A 17,689-nucleotide genomic window follows, 5' to 3' on the forward strand; every position below is an offset into this window, starting at 1 on the left:
TAAACAAGGTTGCTGATTTCACATTTCTCCACGATGCAAATCAACTGAAAGTCAACCAGAAGTGACTGGTGTTGTTAGCACGCTGTCATACTGTAGTGATCGGGTCTACTGGATACCAGTTGTTTGAATATATGAATGAAATGATTTATAAAGATGAAGTAATACAGTTAACAGCAGCAGCAAAGGAAAGGAAAATGTACAGATCAGGTTACACCAGCAAGGGATGCCACTCTGCACGTAATTCTGGGTGAGGTAAAAAAAAAAAAAGAAAAAAAAGTGTTTTATTTGTGGGTTTAGAGGAAAAAATGTCCTATATGATCTTTAAAGTTAATCTACGCCGTCAACACTTATAAACAAGCTTGTGTAACGTGTAGCTTTAACACGTATGAATTCATATTTCAATCAGTTCGGTTCACTTGCTAAACTGTACGAGCGCCTCCGTGTGATCTGTCTGTACACATACGATCTTTGGCTACACCAAACCTCGCGCTCGTTTTAAACGTCACGTCACTTCTGTTCACGTTCACGACGCAGCACAACCCGCCACAGTGTTCAGGTTTGGTGTGTTTATGTGTAATGTTTACCCTGAACTCAGCTAGCTAAAATACACAGTTAGCTCGCTCGGTGTGAAAACATGACAGAAAACTGACGCTTTTGCCAAAGTTGACGTCGAACTGACGTTACCTGACGCATCATGCATGACAGCCAAGCGCCAAAGCCGAGTTGCCTCCGGAAAGTCTTTAAACTTGAAGTTTTTAACGATGCTAAACAAACTCAAACGGAGCAAGGTTTGTAAAGATGCTTCGTGTCCAAGTAAAGACCAGCCGAGAGCCGCCGAGGTGATAACGGTGGTGTTGTCAGGGTCGAGCCTCTCCAGTGAGGTCCCAGATTCAACCTCGCGTGCTCCAAAAGACACACACGGGTCAGATGTTGCTGCTGGAGGCTTCTCCAACATAAAGGTCAACCCACTTCAGGAGCAGACTTTTTGCGCAAAAGGCGTTAAAATTGCGCCAATTTTCTTGCGTGCAACACAGCATAGAAAGAGTAAACACGGCAGTGATGGGAAGCTGCATCAGTCTGCAGAGAAGCTGCAGAAATCAGTGCTCCCTCCTCAGAGTGAGGGTGTGCAACAGGTGAGAAGTCAGCCCTCTCACCTGACAGAGAGAAAGTGGTCGCCATCAGCTCTGCACAGCTGTCTGGAGGACATCCGAACATCTAACCCCGCATTTCCTGTCCGAGCAGTGTTCATCACTTTGCAGAAGAAATCAAATCTGCAGGATTCAGGTGAGATTGAGCAACAGTCTGTTATTAACGTACTCATAAAAAAGCTTGGTGGCATTGACTAGTTATGGCTCTATCTCCCTTATTAAGCAGAAAACGCCCTGAAGATAAGCTCCCCACAGAACCACCTCAAAGAGAAGAGGAAGCGGGAGAATGAAAGCTCTGAGTGCGAGCCCAAACGCATGAGGTCTAGTCATATCATTCCTGAGGGTGATGCTGCTGTGGGTCACTGTCACATATCAGCACAGGGTGTCCAGGGAAGTACTGTCCTGACGGCCAGGAAGCAGCCAGGAAGCAGCAAGCTAAGTCGCTCTTACAGACTGAGGCAGCAGAGTGGGATCCCAGCAGGCCTGGTGATCAACTGTGAGCCGAAGTGTGAAGTGATAAAGGACACAGAGTATCACAGCCAGTCACTCAACACTTCCAATATTCTCCAAAGAGGTAAATATGTTATATGTATGACGTGTTTTATTGCATCTGAATTGCAGGATTTAAGATTTGATCCCCTTTCTTTTGTCTAGATTCCAGTTTTGAGGATGTTCTCTGGACAGACAAATACAGCCCTCAGCATTCAAGCGAAATCATCGGCAACTCGGCCTCTGTGACTAAACTACAAAAGTGAGCTTTGAATAAGTAGCTCCCTTACCGCTCACTGATATATTGGACTTAAAATCAGTGTGAGCAAAATCTTTTGTTTTTTCTCTGGAATTCAGATGGTTGAAGCAATGGAAACTAAGAGCTGACCGTGATGAGAAGAGAAAACTGGATGAAAGGAAACAAGAAGAAAACAGCAACGGTATGAGCTGGCATTTGTCTCACTTTTATCTCAGCCCAGAGTCAAATTTTTAATGTGGGTTTTAAATGTGTAACTTTGGCTGCTTATTTTTGGGTATCCGCATGACTAAAGTTTTATTTGAACAACTCAGGATTTCACATAATCTTCCATGTGTGGGGCCTTTTGGTTGTTTAACTGACCTCCTGTGCAGACTCATGGGACTGCGGAGACTTCCAGGGTGAGGCTGGGACAGAGGACGACAGAGAGGAGACATTGTGTAACACCATGCTGATTACAGGACCTCCAGGCGTGGGAAAGACGGCCGCAGTGTATGCCTGCTGTCAGGAGCTTGGCTTCAAGGTTGGACTCAAACTGGACTTGAATCCATGATGCTAAAGGCTGATTATCTGCATCCATAAAATATCTTTAAATATGCCAGAAATGTGAAGTACCAAACAGTGATTCCTGACAGTGTGTGAAATCTCTGTAGTAGCTCCCCACTGAGAACTGTGTAAAAGTATTCCCAAATATACGACCACGTTTCATACTTCATATGACCCTAACCTAGAATGTTGAAAACGATGTGCCTTCTAGAAATAATGTTAGTAATGAAAAATGAAATACAATGCTTTAGAAACAGTTATTAAATGCTAAGAAACAGAAAACATTTCACTCATCACTGTTGACATCAGTGTCTACGCCACTAACCCCTTGACAAAATGACAGATGCCTGTATGCTTTAAGAAATTTAATGGCCCGTGCACACATGACGTGTCATATCAGACGTCTCGTATATCTGGTTTACCCGGGACCGTCATGATTTTTCTTCTTTGAGATGAAACTGCGGTCATGTTTGGCATTCACTCCTCAATCTGCAACCCTCTTTGAGTGTCTTTCGCCACAAGTTTGTAGAGTTTGAGGATGCATGTTTTTTGTTCTACACAGAAATAGAAATGGGGCTGAATGATATGGAAAAAGAAAATATAATGCAGTTATTTCGACCGATATATCAAATGTGATGTGAGTCCCGCTTTAAGTGGGAGTGGAAATTTTTGTGTTTGATTTTTGCAGAAAAAAAAATATAAAAATGATTTTTGAGTGGGTTGTGTTCCAAACAAGCATGTTCCCTTAGATCTGGAGAATATGACTTGTGGGTCGGTATCTCTGTATCACCAAGATGCTTTATTTATAATGGTATGTTATGACACATTTTACCTTTACCAAAAAAAAGCTCCATTGATTGGGATATTGCACTTGGCCATATTGCAATTTCAGTAATGTTTTGATTATTTGTTCAGCCCTACACAGATATATGTAACTCACAGTTAGAGGTGGGAATCACAGAGTAAGTAAGAGTGTTTTCAGGGCAAATAATCACCTGGACGTCACACTTAAATAAGAGGAATTATCCTTTAAATTTTCTTTTCCTTTTCAAAAGGTATTTGAGGTGAACTGCTCCTCACAGCGCAGTGGTTGCCATATTCTGTCACAGCTGAAAGAGGCTACGCAGTCCCACCTTGTGGAGATGTCGGGGAAGGACCCACTGAAACCAACTTACTTCAACAACTACAGCTCCACTCCGAAATCTGAGAGTTTATCTGGTGGGACATTGTTCAAATCTATCACTTTTTTTTTTTTAAACTTGCTTACTTAGACAAGCTTGCAACAAAGACTGTCTTCTGAAAACGCTAAAAAATTATTAAAGAAAACGTGAAAACTGTCAGGTTTGTGTAGTGTTTAAATGTATATCTCTAGACAGTAATCGAGGTTTCAGTGTCATATTAACACATTTTAAAGGCTTTTGTATTATTTTCTTAAACAGGAAAAACAGTGCCTCCAAAGAATGTCACCTCTACTTCAAAAAAGAGAGCAGCCCAGAGTTTTGGTCGCTCCAGGCGCAAACTAAAAGCTAATCCAGCCACAATTACTTTGGCCAACTACTTTACGATGAAGGCCAAAGCAGATCACTTACACTTCGGTGGCCCGTCACCGTCTGAAAAACCAGACTGCAAGACATCGGGCAGCCCCTCGCCAGCCTCTGATCAAACAGTGGCACAGAACAAAAAGACAGCCACATCACTCATTCTGTTTGAAGAGGTAAACCATTCGGCAGCTACACACTCTGAGACATATAATTTAATAGATATGAAACCACACGAAACCCAAGTTTAGTCTGAGATGATCCTTTTGCAAACTGTCTGCTCCCACAGGTTGATGTCATATTCGATGCTGATGTTGGTTTCCTCTCTGCCATCAAGACTTTCATGACAACCACTAAAAGGCCAGTCGTTCTGACCACCAATGGTAAACGCACACACACTGTGTCATTTTGAGAACAATCGATCTGAGGACGAGCTCTGATGCATATTAAATGTCTTCCTCAGATCCCTCATTCAGAGAGAGATTCAACTGCAGCTTGGAGGAAATCATTTTCAAAACCCCATCAGCTGTAAGTTTTTTATCTCTACACCCCTGTAGGACTTCATTGTGAACATGGTTGGGTAGTAACAGATTACATGTAATTGGGATTACATTGTCAGAATTACAAAAAATAAGTAACTATAATCAGCCCAGAGTTAAATGTTTAATTAGATTATGGTCACATTGTCAAGGACTACTTGCTCACATTTTTGATCACATCTTTAAAATATATCAATTTTTAAATTTTGAAACTTTTTTCTTGATAACCAATGCTGATGATGCCCAAGTGATGATTTACCGATAACTGGAGTTTTTATTCCTTTTTATTTCAATTGAAAATGGAAGCTGAACATTTTGAGTAAGTGATCCTCTTGTGTTACAACAGCAAAGTCCTCCATGTGGCATTTGATTAACAAACAGTGGCTACTTTTAGTATAAGGTGCAATATTTTCAATGTTTGATTTTGGAGTAATCCAGAAGTATTCAGATAAGATTACATTTCAAAGTAATTGAACCTAACCCCTGCACGCATGTTTCCTGAAGCAGCTCACACTTGTCTTGTACATTTGTGACTTCAACAAACTGTGCTTGTTGCAAATATGAGCAAAGAATGACCCAGTCAATCTATTTCCAAGGTGAGTGTCTGCAGCTACCTGCAGCTGGTGGCCTTGGCGGAGAATGTGCGACTGGAGTTGGAAGACGTCAGCGGCCTCCTCAGACTGTCTAGAGGTGACGTCAGACGCTGCCTGCTGCAGCTGCAGCTCTGGGTGCACAGTGGTGGAGGACGGGCATCTCAGAGAGCAGATTTAACTAAGGAGCTGATTGGTGTTCAGCGTAAGTTGTTTAAAAATTAATCACAATCAAGCCCCCTTATAGACAATGTTCATATCAATACAGATTTGCAGGAATTTTCTCAATTTCCCTACCTAGACTCGGATGTTACTAAAAAAGGAGATGATGTAGACTCCCAGCTTCCTCAATGTGACACAGGCTGCACTGCTAGCATGCTGGGTCTGCAACCTTTGACCCAAAACCAAGTGCTAAACCTTCTAAAGGTGAGTATTGATCAGATTCATCTAGTAAATTTGAACTCTAAGCTTTTTTTTCCGAGGAAAATTTGTTTAATCTGTAAATATTTTCTTTCTTCAATTCTTCAGTGTCAGTTCTGGTCTGAAATAGACATGATGAAGCTCCTGAGGCTGCTATCCGAGAGCTGGAGACGAGGTGTGCCTCTTCTGTACTGCAACCTGGAGCTCCTTCTACCCATCAAGGAAACTTCAGTTCACTTCCTGGACGAGGGGACTTGTTCTGGGCCGCACAGTGAGCTGGCAACCCCTGATCCTCACATCCAGCAGCTGGATGGAAATGTCAGCCCGAAGGCGTCCACCACTGACAGCAAATCTGTTCGGAAGATCTCCAGGCTTAGCAGAAGGAAATATATCATGCAGTGTGACATCACATCATCTTCCAGTGTGACAGAAGCTCCTCTAAGAACATCATCATCGTCAAAGAGGACTCATTCAAAAGCCGCTTGTTCAAGAGACAGGACTGAACAAAACGCAGCCAAAGTGGAATCTGATTGTTTGGATGCATTGACTGACTACTTTGACCTCATGTCATACCTCGATGCCACAATGCCGGCTGCAGCGCCGCTTGTTCCAGGCTCATGCACACCCGAGGCGTTTGTCTGGACAGGAGTTGAGATAAAGGACGGTTTGTTGGATGAGATGAGTGAGGAGGAGGAGAAGGAGGGCAGAGGTTGGAGCCAGGAGAGGCTGTTGGATATTCAGGCTGCTGTCGAGGGCTTGGGGTTTCACAGGTACCTGTGGAGAGTTTTTGAGGCATGGACTGAAGGCCAAAAATACAGACAGGAACTGGGAGACACGAGATGGGGGAGGCTAGTGGAGAGACTGATGTTACCTGCATCTTCCAAAAGCCTCAGCTTTAGTTTTCAACCTCTATGTGCACCAAGGTGAGCCGATTCTCCTTCTGATCCTCTGAATACTGATTCAGATCATTAACTGTCAACGGCATTTCACTCTGTTAAATAACTGATGGAGTTTTGTGTCGCATTATATTTCAGCAGTCCAGTCATAAGCACCCAAAGCTCATGATGTTGTGTACGTCATTATAAAGCAGAAAACAAAGATTGTCTGTTTTTCAAACACGTCATACTCGTGCTTGTCCCCTGCAGAGTGTGCCAGAGGAGGTATGAGCTGAGCAGGATGGTGCTCTCCAGTAAATCCTTTAACGTGCTGGGGAACAGGCGAGCTGTCAGTGTGGACTACATACCGGTCCTCCGCTACATCTGTCGCCTTCAGAGAGCACAGCGGCAGAAAGAGGAACCAGTCCGGTGAGACAGACACGATACAGATTTATATTCACTTTCACTTCAGGAGGTCGACTGATGTCGTTTAGAATGATAGCATTGTTTTTAATAAATGAAAACACTGTCGCATTAGGTTAGTCAGTGTGACAATGATGGTAGTTGTATCTTAAATCTGCCTCCTTAGTCATTTTTTTCGTAAGCCCTGATCTAACTTATCAGTTAACTCTTCAATTTGAATGAATGTTTGATGAAATGTTTTTGCCAAGTATTAAACCCTAATTTGACTACTAATGCGATGTTGTACATCCAACTAATACTCAACATTTGTACAAAAACTTTGACTAAAATCTAATAATTTGTCCTCCACATTAGGTGTCTGAACTACCTCAGCAGCAAACACCTGGGTCTCTCAAAGTCGACCGTTCATCTCCTGGCAGAAGATTTCTCCTGGAGAAAAGTCTGGAACACTGAAGAGCCTCACGTCCATTAGCATGAGCAGTCAGTATTTATTTTACTGTGAATCCATTTTACCCGACTACTGCCTCCAACTTAATACTGTAAAATGAATTTAATTCAGTTCAGATGAGAAATCATGTTTTATTTACATGTACTTGCAACCATGAAAAGTGAATAAAATATTCTATATTCTTTTTAATTATGTTTATATTTTATTTCATAAAACCTTTTTAACTCAAAGCAACAGGAGTGAAAATCCTGAGACATCTAGAATATGGAAGACAGCTATTACTTTATGAAAGTGTCCATATCGAACATTGACGGCAGAAATGACAAAACTTTTCAGCAACTCTCATGCTAACTAACCCAAAAAAACATTTTAGAGTGTTTAATGTAACAATTAGAACAGACAATACTTTAAATTAGGGATGCACCATTTTATCTGCCACTCTTTCCCTTGTTTACTACTATCGGCAAATACGATAGCACAAATAGCACTGACCGATGTCTGTCTGTTGTGTCACATTAATTTAACACCGGCACATTCATGGGATACTGGCTCGTGAAATCTCTGCTATCAGTTTTTTTTTTTTTTTTTTTTTTAAGGCTATGTAAGTGCTGAAATGTCTTATCATTAATGGGTAGAAGGCTAAAAAGGTAACGTTTAACGTAGTTTGATACATATGTATGATCGAATTTTGAATTTGTGCTCTTTCAAAGTAATGTAATTAGGAATTCAAAACTATTTATTTATTATAATATAATTATATAATAATAGTTTCATTGTTTATAGGCAAAAAACAGGGAATAAATAACAACAAAATAAACGACAGCAAAAGTAATTGTCTCACAATCGGTGCATCCCTAACTTAAATCAACCAGCACCAAATCTGTTCAAAGAGGTAATCGTTTGCTAAAAGTCCACAAGGGCTCAGAATGCCACTCCGGCATGCGGTGGCTAACTGGAAGATTCACTGAGCAGCTCGTAAAAAGCGACTGCCTGAAGCAGGGCGTCACACAGTTCCTCTCCTCCCTTGCCAATTTTGAATGAATTCCTGTACTTCACCAATAGGTCAGGAGGGACGTTTATCCTGGGGAGCTTCTGAGTCACCGACTCGGTCATCAGCTTACGGACTGTCTGTGCCCCGCTGGTCCGACACTCGCCCACCATGAGTCCAAAGTGACGTCCCACAGCGGTGCGCATCATGTTCAAAACTCTGCAAATGAAAGAAGAAATGGAGGAGAGAAGTGAGTTTGTGAACCTTCACTGACCTCAAGACAGTTGACACAAAAAGGGTGAAAGGCCAAGAACATTTCGAGATGAATGTCATGTTTGTTGTACAGTATTTTGGTGCATTTCATAATTATCATTAATTCCCTTTTTCCCCACCTAGGAGGAATGTTGGCCTTGGGTGGGGGGTTTCTTGGCTCCAGCAGAGCGAACAGCATGGCCTCCACAGTCCTCATGTGTGCCATGATGGGGAACAGAGCCGTATTCTGGACTGAGATGGAGGACTTCTCTATTATGTAGAAGTCAGCTGATGGGAGGAGTGACACAACTGTGGAGACCTGAGGGCAGAAAAGAAAATTATAAATTGTGCTCTTGGTTCAAATTCCTTACCATGACTTCAACCCAAATGTTAAGTTAAAACACAAGGACAATGGCCATTTTCCAGTTTCTATACTCAACTGGTCACTGTGTAAGATTTCAGTAATAACATGGACTCTGACAGTCATACTCACGTCACTCAAGTAGGCAGGGGCCATGTATGTTCCCTTCAAGAAGTTTGGACAGTCCAGCTGTTGCCAGTCCAGGACTGTCATCCCACGGTTCAGGTGGGTCCAGGCGATTTTATTAGTCCCACATACTAGTGACACAATGGACTTGGCATCCTGAACAAACATACAGAATCAAGACAGGGGGTCACTGTAAATTATCCTGCTTTCTCTTTTTACATTTAACAGTTTGACAACTGAAATGAGATTAACTCTGCATCTAATGCAATCAAAGGTCAGTTCAAATTATCCAGGACCATCTTCCTCTACACAGATTTTACATGTGAGTCAACACATCATTTGAAAACTTGTTTATGTGGTTCATGAGCTTTGTAAAGGAAGTTAAATGGATTTGCATCAACTGACTACTCAAGGTGCTTAACACATGTCACATTCACCCTTTCATACACTGATGGCACATGGCCGATACAGCTTCCTATCCAAGGCGCTTCTCAATAATTCTAAGCTCAGCCATTCACACACTGATCAATTCGGGGTTCAGTATCTTGCCCAAGGATACTTCAACATGCAGCCAGGGCATCCGAGGATCGAACCAGTGACCTTCCGATTACTGGAAGCCCCGCTCTACTTCACATTATTTGAAAGTTTGAATTATTAGCAATAACACAAGTCCTGCATTACAAACGGGCGTAGAGTTTGAAATGCATGGGTGTAACAAGCAAAGATAACGATTATGTGGGAAATGTAGGAACTTAACCTATACTAGGGAATGCCCAACAATATCCACTTCTCATCTGTATCAGCTGATAAATAATAAATAAAATCAGCATCGGCACAAAATGAACATTTCTGCCAATATGATGACGCTTTAAATATGTGTACGCAACGTGAAGTGTTGAAGTAGTTTTGAATGTGTATCTTGAAAAAAATGCATGTATGCATCACAATATAAGAAGGCATAATTTGTTCATTCCACTATAATAGAGACTTGATGGTGCATTTTTAATGGGGACTATAGGTCAGGGTCAAGTCCTGCAACTTTATAGAATTGCAATACTAAACCGTAAAAATGACTCCTTTGATCATCTCAGTAGATCCAGATCACTGCAATACAAGCCTTGTATAACCTAAATATGACAGCAGAGCAGCAGTGTGAGGCTGATCAGGCATCTCCATCATCCTCATGCAAGGTGGATCCTTGCGAACACAGAGTCTGCACCTTAAATCTTTAAGATAAAGAAAGTCTCTCCTTGGCCACCCCACTTATGTTCATGTTTAAAACTCGACAATGAGCATTTTTTTTCTCACATAGGTGGGTGAAAATGTGGCAGTTCTGACCAATTAACAGATGCACGTGATCAGAACCTCACCTCCAACCAGGACCTGTCGACCTCTGGCCTGATAAACTTGGCCAACTGAATCCTCACTTTCTTCCCCTTCTTCACCGGGTTGAGGATGGAGTTGAAGACCGTCACAGCACTCTTGTGCTTCAGCAGCGGGACATTCACCACACTCTCCAGGCTTTTAAAAGGTCCGTTTTTAATCCTGTACTCCACAATGTTGAGCGACTTGCGGCCTCTCAGGAGCTTGACGCCGGCCAGCTCTGATGGCTCGGCCTTGTTGAGCAGCTCGAGGATGACATCTCGTTGCGCGGTGGTGTAAAACTCATCCAGCGGTCTGTTGTCCTCTTTGCAAGGCGCGGAGGTGGAGGTGAGGACGGCGTCCAGGGTCTCAAAGCCAGCGACGGGAACCCGGCTCCGCCAGCAGCATGTGCACTGGAGATACCGCAGCTCCAGCTCGGGGAGGGAGCAGTGCTGAGGACGAAGGAATAATCCAGGCTGTCCTGAGTACTGACCTGCAGAGGAAATACAGGAGGGAGATGATGTCCAGACAAATTCAAAACTACTGCAAGTCCACAACACGTGAGCAGAGGGCCCCGGTGTGCGTTAATGTTGACAACATGTAGATATCAGGCTGCCTGAATTCACCTAAAATGTGTAATACAGATGGGAATAATTATATAACCACTAACAGCAAAAGTTAGCATTTAAAAGTAACGTTAGCTTAGTTAAATTAGCTTGCTAAATTAGTCGGCGAATGCAACTTTTTACAAAAAGTGAGTATAAGACAGCCAGTTCACAACAAACACCTACTTCTATAAACCACCGATGATAGGAAGCGCCTGGCGAACCACATCATCGTTTATTAGAAATAAATTAACGATCGTTTTGGCTACAACATCATACAGGTGAAAAAACTTCGCCCTTTCGTTGTGGTCCGGCGGTTTTCAACTGACCGGCGTGGCACCACAACACAACTGCGATTGGTTCCGGACTGCTTCTTGTTCTACTTTGTGTTTGCTGGCGAACCGACTTTACGTGTGTATGTCGCCACCTACTGTAAGACAGTGTCATTGCACTAATTCATATGGTGTTGAGTTAATTACTGAGCTACTACAATTTTCTTGTCTTTACAAAACTTATTAGTATCAGTGAGGGAGTAAATATTAGAAACACCACTGAAATACATATACATATACATATATTTTCTCAAGATCTATACATAAGTCATAAGTGCAGCTATGAGGTACTTCATTTGAGTATTTATATTTTATGACACTTTATTCTTCTACTCCACCACATTTCAGAGGGAACTATTGATTGCACCTTTAACGCTGCAACAGTTTATTCCACAGCTTTAGTTATTTTGTGATTGTAAATAATATAATGTATGAAATATATACAGAGCTATACTAGGAATCAAAAGGTCATCAAAATCCGTGTTCATGTAAAACAGTAAAGGTACAGTATATTGTATTATGTGAGTAGGTATGTATGAGGTTTCCTGCCTTTATAACAAGTGCAAAAACATTTTAAAATAATAAAAACTGTTAATAATAATTAGTGTGTAGAGTCCCTAAATCTTCACATACTTAAATACATCTAAGTAATCATGATGAGCAAGAACATTTTTAAACATCCCCTCCAGACAAGATGTCTATAAAACACTCTTTGACTTTGACTAATATCTTTCTGATACATTTCCTCCCCTGTCGGCTCGACGCCTCTTGAAGTCAGATTTTTTTTTTTATGAGCAGAAAGAAAATGTACACTTTGAACCATGAATGTGAAAACAGCCTTCTGGTGTCAAACTCTGCACGTACGTCATTCTACACAGTCAAGCTCAAACATTCAAGTGTGGGAACAAGAAGAAAATACTGATTTATCTATTATAATAAAGAAATGATTCTGTCAGGTCTACCCTGTTTGTAAATTAACTGCAAAATATGCTGAGTTGATCAACATTTCATCTCAGATATATACAGTGTACCTCCCCCAACATGATAATACTTCACTAAAACCAGTTCTATGAGCTATACATACAAGTCAATCACCCTGTTATATGGTGACGTCTGTTTCACTTCCTTTCTATGTTATTTCTGGACCTCTGCGTTTGTGTGCAGAACAATAAACTTCATGATGCTGTGCTGGTAAGAGGAAATGCTCGGCGTCTGGCCAATGAGAAGAAATATGTTTTTCACCTGCTACAGAGCTCTGTGTACCATTCAGTGTGGAGAACCAATATGGAGATAATACCTAGTAGCTCTTCTGCTGGGACTCTACTGTTAGTCTGACTGAAGCAAACTACCTTCACCTATGGCCAGTCTTGAAAGAAACAACAAAATCCTGCTAGATTTGGTGCGACAGCCGGGTAACAACTTGTGTGCTGACTGTGGAGCTCCCGGTGAGTATGCTGACAAAGATTCATAGCCACAGTACATTCATTTTAAAATGATATATACATCTCTGGACTGATTTACAACTGTACATGTTTTGACAAAGACCATTCTACCTGATTTCTGTGAGAATTAACACGTTTTCTTGATTAAAGTTTAAAGAATGGTAAACAATAACTTGTGTCATGAGGCCATGTGGTGTTTGTGAACAGAACTTTATTATTATTTATTAGTATTGTTTTATAACTAAGTCACGTTTTATAATCAACTTTCATAAGGGGAAGTGGCTGCTGTTATATTCTGTGGCATGATCTCACTGTTCCTCCTCTACCTGTCTGCCACCATCACTGACGAGAACAGCTAATAAAGTCATTGTGTGAGAGTGAAAGACTAGCAAGAAGTCAAATGTTTAAATTTAACTCCCAGTTTATTGTGTTGTGGTGTGTATTTGCTGCTTATACAGTGAAGTTCATAGTGTATTTAGTTCCTTCTTACAGTGTAGATGTTGTTATAGATGTTGTTATATGCTTCTACGCTCACAGATCCTGACTGGGCCTCCTACACTCTTGGTGTCTTTGTGTGCCTGAACTGCTCAGGGATGCATCGTAATCTGCCCGCTGTCAGCAAAGTGAAATCCATACGTCTGGATCGCTGGGAGGATTCACTAGTAGAGGTATAGCCTGTGTTTGTAGTTTGTATTCATTTTATACGGATAGCTTATAACAGTTTTTGATTTTTTGTTCACCTTAAGTTTTTATATTTTGAAAATTTGGTTTGAGTTTTAAGTCAAACTCCAACTCCAACAAATTATATTTTTTTCGACCATCTTTTGTTGACATTAACAGCTTTTCTTCTTTAGAAAAACTTAAATCTTTAAGTTTTGGAAACAAAACAAATAAAATCAGTATTTCTAAAATTGCTGAGAAAACACCAGTTTAAAGGTGCATTACGTAAGAATTTTATTTGAAAACACTAAGAAATTAACTACAGTCATCTACAGAATGTGAAGAAATAACAGTGTTGAGATCATGATGACTATGTATTATGTTTAAGATATATCTACTGAAGCTAACATGCTAACAAGCTAACCTCAGTGCGTCCCTTTCCAAAGCTCCTGCACTAGAGGTGTATGCAACAACACTGCCCCGGTGACTCCAAGCTCACAGTCCAGACAGCTAGCTGCACGGCTAACAGAGCTAATTAGCTAACAGCAGCTACAGTTAGCAGCAATTAGTGCTTACTGTGGTTACATGCTGCCCCCTATTTGTTTTGTCCTGAGTATGAATTTAACAAGTGGCCAATTTTTACATATTGCACCTTTAAAGTGAATAATGATTTAATATTTTTAATTGCAACCTTAAGCATCCGAATAATGACAAATCTTGTTCACAGCTCACCGTGAACAATATTTTTTTTTGTGTTCGTTCCTGAAATTAAGTTAACTTAACAAAGGATTGTAGGATGGCAAAACTTTTTATTGGTTAAATGTAAAACTTAAGAATTTGAGTTTGATGTAAAAAATAAATAAATTGTGAAGACAGTTTTTTCTCAACATTTTTATTTACAGTGTATATATATTTTAATGTGTATTTTATATATTTTTTTTTCTGTCTCCTTTTCTAATTGTTATTGTTCTTCTTCTTTATTTTTAGCGTTGTCTGTCACAGATAAAACACTGAAATTTTGAATCTTAACCTGTCCACCGTGATACTTTATTCTGTACACATGGGCAATTGTTCAAGCGTACACTCTGATCTCAACATGGATACATGTTTTGTTTATAATCTCATGTGGGATGTGTTTGAGTATTCCACTCTACAAGACAGAGGATCTACAAATAACAAAACTGAAGTTAATGAATTTCAATTGTGTGGCTGCAGTTCATGCAGAAGATGGGAAATTCTGCAGCCAAAGCCATTTATGAGAAGTATGTCCCCGCCTTCTTTTACCGGCCGCAACAAAAAGACTGCAAGTGAGTGACTGCAACACATTCACCTCATTAGCTCAGTGAAAATGTAGAATCAACAAACAGTCTATTTAGTGAATGGGAGTGGAGAGGTTTAGAAAGAGGAACAAACACCAAGCGCTGGGTGCAGAGGTGGAGGTGCTAGTATGAATCAGACTCATTCATCAATTCATCAGGTCCATATCTTTTCAGATGCTGGTATGTACTTAACCATTTGTGTTTTATCCATGAGGAAAGCGTAATGAGCGTTTTGCTTTGCTTTTAGTGTTCTTAAGGACCAATGGATCCGTGCAAAGTATGAAAGAGAAGAATTCACAGGAGAAAACACCCACTTTCAGCAAGCCTATAGTTCTGGTGAGTATCCTTATTATATTCTTCCCATCAGCAAAATATTCAGAACTTCGCATTTATTTCTGTGCTTAAGATGCAGTTTAGTTTCTCCTCATCTCTTTTATTCATTTGATGCTACTAACACAGACGTGTTTGAGTCAACACTATGGAAGAAGGGCAAAGACAACAAGCAGTATCTCAAGAGGGTCTTCCTGCTGTCCCACAAAGACTTCACCCTCAGATACTTCATCAAAGAGGATGTGAGTAGTTCTTTCGCCTGATCATCATTTACTCTGCAAGTTAAATGAGCATATACCAGCTTTGTTTCTAATCCCTTGAAATGCTTCCTCAAAGTCCAAGGTCCCCAAAGCGGTCATCCCCATGAAGGACCTGAATGCAGTTTTCCAGCCAGAGAAGATCAGTCACGCTCACGGCCTGCAGATCTCCTACCTGCACGACGAACGTATGAGGAATCTGTTTGTTTATCATGAGAATGGACAGGTGAGCTCGAGTGCTATTGTGTTTGTATTTCCGCTTTAATAGAAAAAATGTCTTTAATTGGCAAACGCGGCATACAAAACCTGTAACATCTGTCTCCAACCTAAACTTAATGCTAGAGCTGAGAAAGATGATGATGTGATCTAGACCCAGTAAAACCTTTATTCCCAGTTCCAGTTCCATTTTTTTATGTATTCCTGATGTGCTCTTCTGTATCTGATGCCTTGTAGATAATTGTATCCTTGTTCAATGCTATCCGGGCAACACGCTTGGCATACTTGCAGAAGAAACATCCCACTCTTCATGATAATGACGTGAGACACATTTTTAAAATATAATTCTCAGATGGATTGTTAAAGTCACAGGTAACTCCACCACGTTTACACATTAAAGTGTGTTAACAAGTTTTGGGGCGTACTACAGAATATGTGATAAAGGTACAATAAAGCCTTTTGTGGCTCCAGAGGAAGCTGCATGTAATCTGATAAATTACCTCAAGTGATGTCACTCAGTGGCAAAGTTGCATTATGGGTAATTTAGGTGCCAGGTTTTGAAAAGCAGCCCACTGGTCTAACATTGCCCTCTAATACGGCAGAACCACGGATAAAACCTTTTTATTCGACACATTCTTTTTCCTTTTCAAAATCTGGTGCCTACACTACCCACAATGCAATTTAAGCACTGCGTGACATCACTGGGGGCAATTTATCAGATCAAATGTACCTTCCTTTGGAGCCACAACAGGCTTTATACTACTTGTTCCACATATGCTGCAGTACTCCACAAGACCTGTAAACACACTTTAATGTGTAAAATTGGTGGAGTTACCCTTTAAATGCAATTTTTGTTCAGTTTTTTTGTTCAGTTAACAGCGTCACCTGTCTTTCCTTACACAGCTAATACCTCAGATAACAAGACATTGCCTGAAGGAGGGGTACATGGAGAAAACTGGCCCCACGGTCTGTTAAGTATCTGAATTTATTGGATTTGTTTACTTTTGTTGTATCTGTCAAATTCATTCGTGCATTTTTTTTTTCTCTTTCTGGGTCTATATGTCCCGTTGTCTGTGTGTGTTTTCAGCAACGGGAGCCATTCAAGAAGAGATGGTTCACACTGTGCTCAGGAAACAGAAAGCTTCTATATTTTAAATCTCCACTGGTAATTAACACATAATGCCACTGTGTCTAGAGAGAGTGTGTGTGTGTGTGTGTGTGTGTGTGTGTGTGTGTGTGTGTGTGTGTGTGTGTGTCTGTGAAAGGTGTGTAAAGAATAAGAAAATAAAAACATACAAACATTTAAAAAAAAAAAAATATTAACCTGAATATTAAGCAATGCTTCTAACACAGTTATGAGAAATACAATGAAAGAAATTGCATTATTTTATAAGTGGACAACATTTCCAGGTTTCAATCAGATGCAGATATTAGCCTAATGCGACACCATTAGTAGTGTTTGAGATTAATTAAAGTCATGCTTTCCTTTGTTTTCACTGTCAGGACGCCACAGAGTTGGGTGCTGTCTTCATTGGCACAGAGAGCCACAGCTACTCTGTTTCGGAGATCAGCGGCCGGAGCACGAGGGGAGGCCGGTGGCACTGTGGCATCACGCTGCAGACCCCAGGCAGACAGTTTGTGTTCATGTGTGAGCAGGAGCAGGAGCAGAGGGAGTGGTTGGAGGCCATTACAAAGGTCATCTCTCAAGCCATGACCCCAGAGGACTATGCTAGTAAGATAATGTTATTATATATTTGATATAGTACTGTACAGCTTCCTGTGTTTATCAGATGGTATGAACATGAAGTCCATATGTGAATACACACTTTTTCTTTAATATACTGCAGACGAAGCCAACTTGAGACGGGGAAAATGACTGGAAAAGTTCTACCTGCTGGATGTAATAACTATCCTTTTGGGACATATGAGACTGAAAGCCTTACTTCCAAAAGATGCTCTTGAACGTGGCAGTGGGGATGAAGACAAGCTCTCACTTTGCACGGACTACAGTTTCAGTAATTACAATATAACACCTTGGAGAAGCAGTATATCATGAATTTATTGTTGTGACGCGTCATAAAAGATTTTTTTGCAACCAAATATTGTATTTATTGAAAATAAGGACTAGATTGCATGTACAATTTGCCATATTTGTGGTAAGTTTGTT

General features: G+C 40.7%; 3 protein-coding genes across 5 annotated transcripts; 2 read left to right on the forward strand and 1 right to left on the reverse strand.

The window, feature by feature from the left end:
- The first annotated feature begins 539 nt into the window (after window positions 1–539).
- atad5b (ATPase family AAA domain containing 5b) lies at window positions 540–8,745 on the forward strand. Of its 3 annotated transcripts, XR_012179666.1 has the most exons (16): window positions 540–1,284; window positions 1,372–1,722; window positions 1,803–1,899; window positions 1,995–2,077; window positions 2,268–2,416; window positions 3,495–3,657; window positions 3,879–4,153; window positions 4,267–4,360; window positions 4,441–4,505; window positions 5,113–5,311; window positions 5,408–5,532; window positions 5,635–6,449; window positions 6,672–6,830; window positions 7,179–7,304; window positions 8,335–8,510; window positions 8,657–8,745. XR_012179666.1 is itself a non-coding variant. In XM_073474354.1 (14 exons), exons 1-14 carry the CDS (start codon window positions 699–701, stop codon window positions 7,294–7,296), a joined length of 3,279 nt encoding a protein of 1,092 aa, XP_073330455.1. In that variant the 5' UTR covers window positions 540–698; the 3' UTR covers window positions 7,297–7,461. The 3 variants fall into 3 exon arrangements, 2 of the variants coding, with proteins under 2 accessions (XP_073330455.1, XP_073330466.1); XM_073474354.1 differs by lacking the exons at window positions 8,335–8,510; window positions 8,657–8,745 and having other exon boundaries at window positions 7,179–7,461; XM_073474365.1 differs by lacking the exons at window positions 8,335–8,510; window positions 8,657–8,745 and having other exon boundaries at window positions 1,375–1,722; window positions 7,179–7,461.
- tefm (transcription elongation factor, mitochondrial) lies at window positions 7,384–11,285 on the reverse strand. Its single transcript, XM_073474388.1, has 5 exons — window positions 11,153–11,285; window positions 10,370–10,854; window positions 9,006–9,155; window positions 8,653–8,831; window positions 7,384–8,479 (listed from the first exon to the last, which is right to left on the reverse strand). Exons 1-5 carry the CDS (start codon window positions 11,196–11,198, stop codon window positions 8,221–8,223), a joined length of 1,119 nt encoding a protein of 372 aa, XP_073330489.1. The 5' UTR covers window positions 11,199–11,285; the 3' UTR covers window positions 7,384–8,220.
- On the forward strand, window positions 10,895–17,644 carry LOC141002939 (arf-GAP with dual PH domain-containing protein 1-like). The gene is made up of 12 exons (XM_073474377.1): window positions 10,895–10,921; window positions 12,550–12,743; window positions 13,278–13,408; window positions 14,616–14,707; window positions 14,967–15,055; window positions 15,179–15,291; window positions 15,386–15,532; window positions 15,760–15,843; window positions 16,426–16,488; window positions 16,610–16,687; window positions 17,026–17,254; window positions 17,370–17,644. Exons 2-12 carry the CDS (start codon window positions 12,656–12,658, stop codon window positions 17,396–17,398), a joined length of 1,143 nt encoding a protein of 380 aa, XP_073330478.1. The 5' UTR covers window positions 10,895–10,921; window positions 12,550–12,655; the 3' UTR covers window positions 17,399–17,644.
- The last annotated feature ends 45 nt before the right edge of the window (window positions 17,645–17,689 follow it).

Source organism: Pagrus major, chromosome 1 (genome assembly GCF_040436345.1).
Source record: "Pagrus major chromosome 1, Pma_NU_1.0".
NCBI lineage: Eukaryota > Metazoa > Chordata > Actinopteri > Spariformes > Sparidae > Pagrus > Pagrus major.

Excerpts from the sequence above, each read along its gene's own strand:
- tefm (XM_073474388.1), bottom strand. The coding sequence starts at position 11,198 with ATGATGTGGTTCGCCAGGCGCTTCCTATCATCGGTGGTTTATAGAA. Across the intron at positions 9,156-10,369 it reads TCGACAGGTCCTGGTTGGAG|GATGCCAAGTCCATTGTGTC; the intron begins GTGAGGTTCTGA and ends ATGTTTGTTCAG. Across the intron at positions 8,832-9,005 it reads CCCCTGCCTACTTGAGTGAC|GTCTCCACAGTTGTGTCACT; the intron begins GTGAGTATGACT and ends TTCTGCCCTCAG.
- atad5b (XM_073474354.1), top strand. The coding sequence starts at position 699 with ATGACAGCCAAGCGCCAAAGCCGAGTTGCCTCCGGAAAGTCTTTAAAC. Across the intron at positions 1,900-1,994 it reads TCTGTGACTAAACTACAAAA|ATGGTTGAAGCAATGGAAAC; the intron begins GTGAGCTTTGAA and ends TCTGGAATTCAG. Across the intron at positions 2,417-3,494 it reads GTCAGGAGCTTGGCTTCAAG|GTATTTGAGGTGAACTGCTC; the intron begins GTTGGACTCAAA and ends CCTTTTCAAAAG.
- LOC141002939 (XM_073474377.1), top strand. The coding sequence starts at position 12,656 with ATGGCCAGTCTTGAAAGAAACAACAAAATCCTGCTAGATTTGGTGCGA. Across the intron at positions 12,744-13,277 it reads TGCTGACTGTGGAGCTCCCG|ATCCTGACTGGGCCTCCTAC; the intron begins GTGAGTATGCTG and ends CTACGCTCACAG. Across the intron at positions 16,688-17,025 it reads TATATTTTAAATCTCCACTG|GACGCCACAGAGTTGGGTGC; the intron begins GTAATTAACACA and ends TTTCACTGTCAG.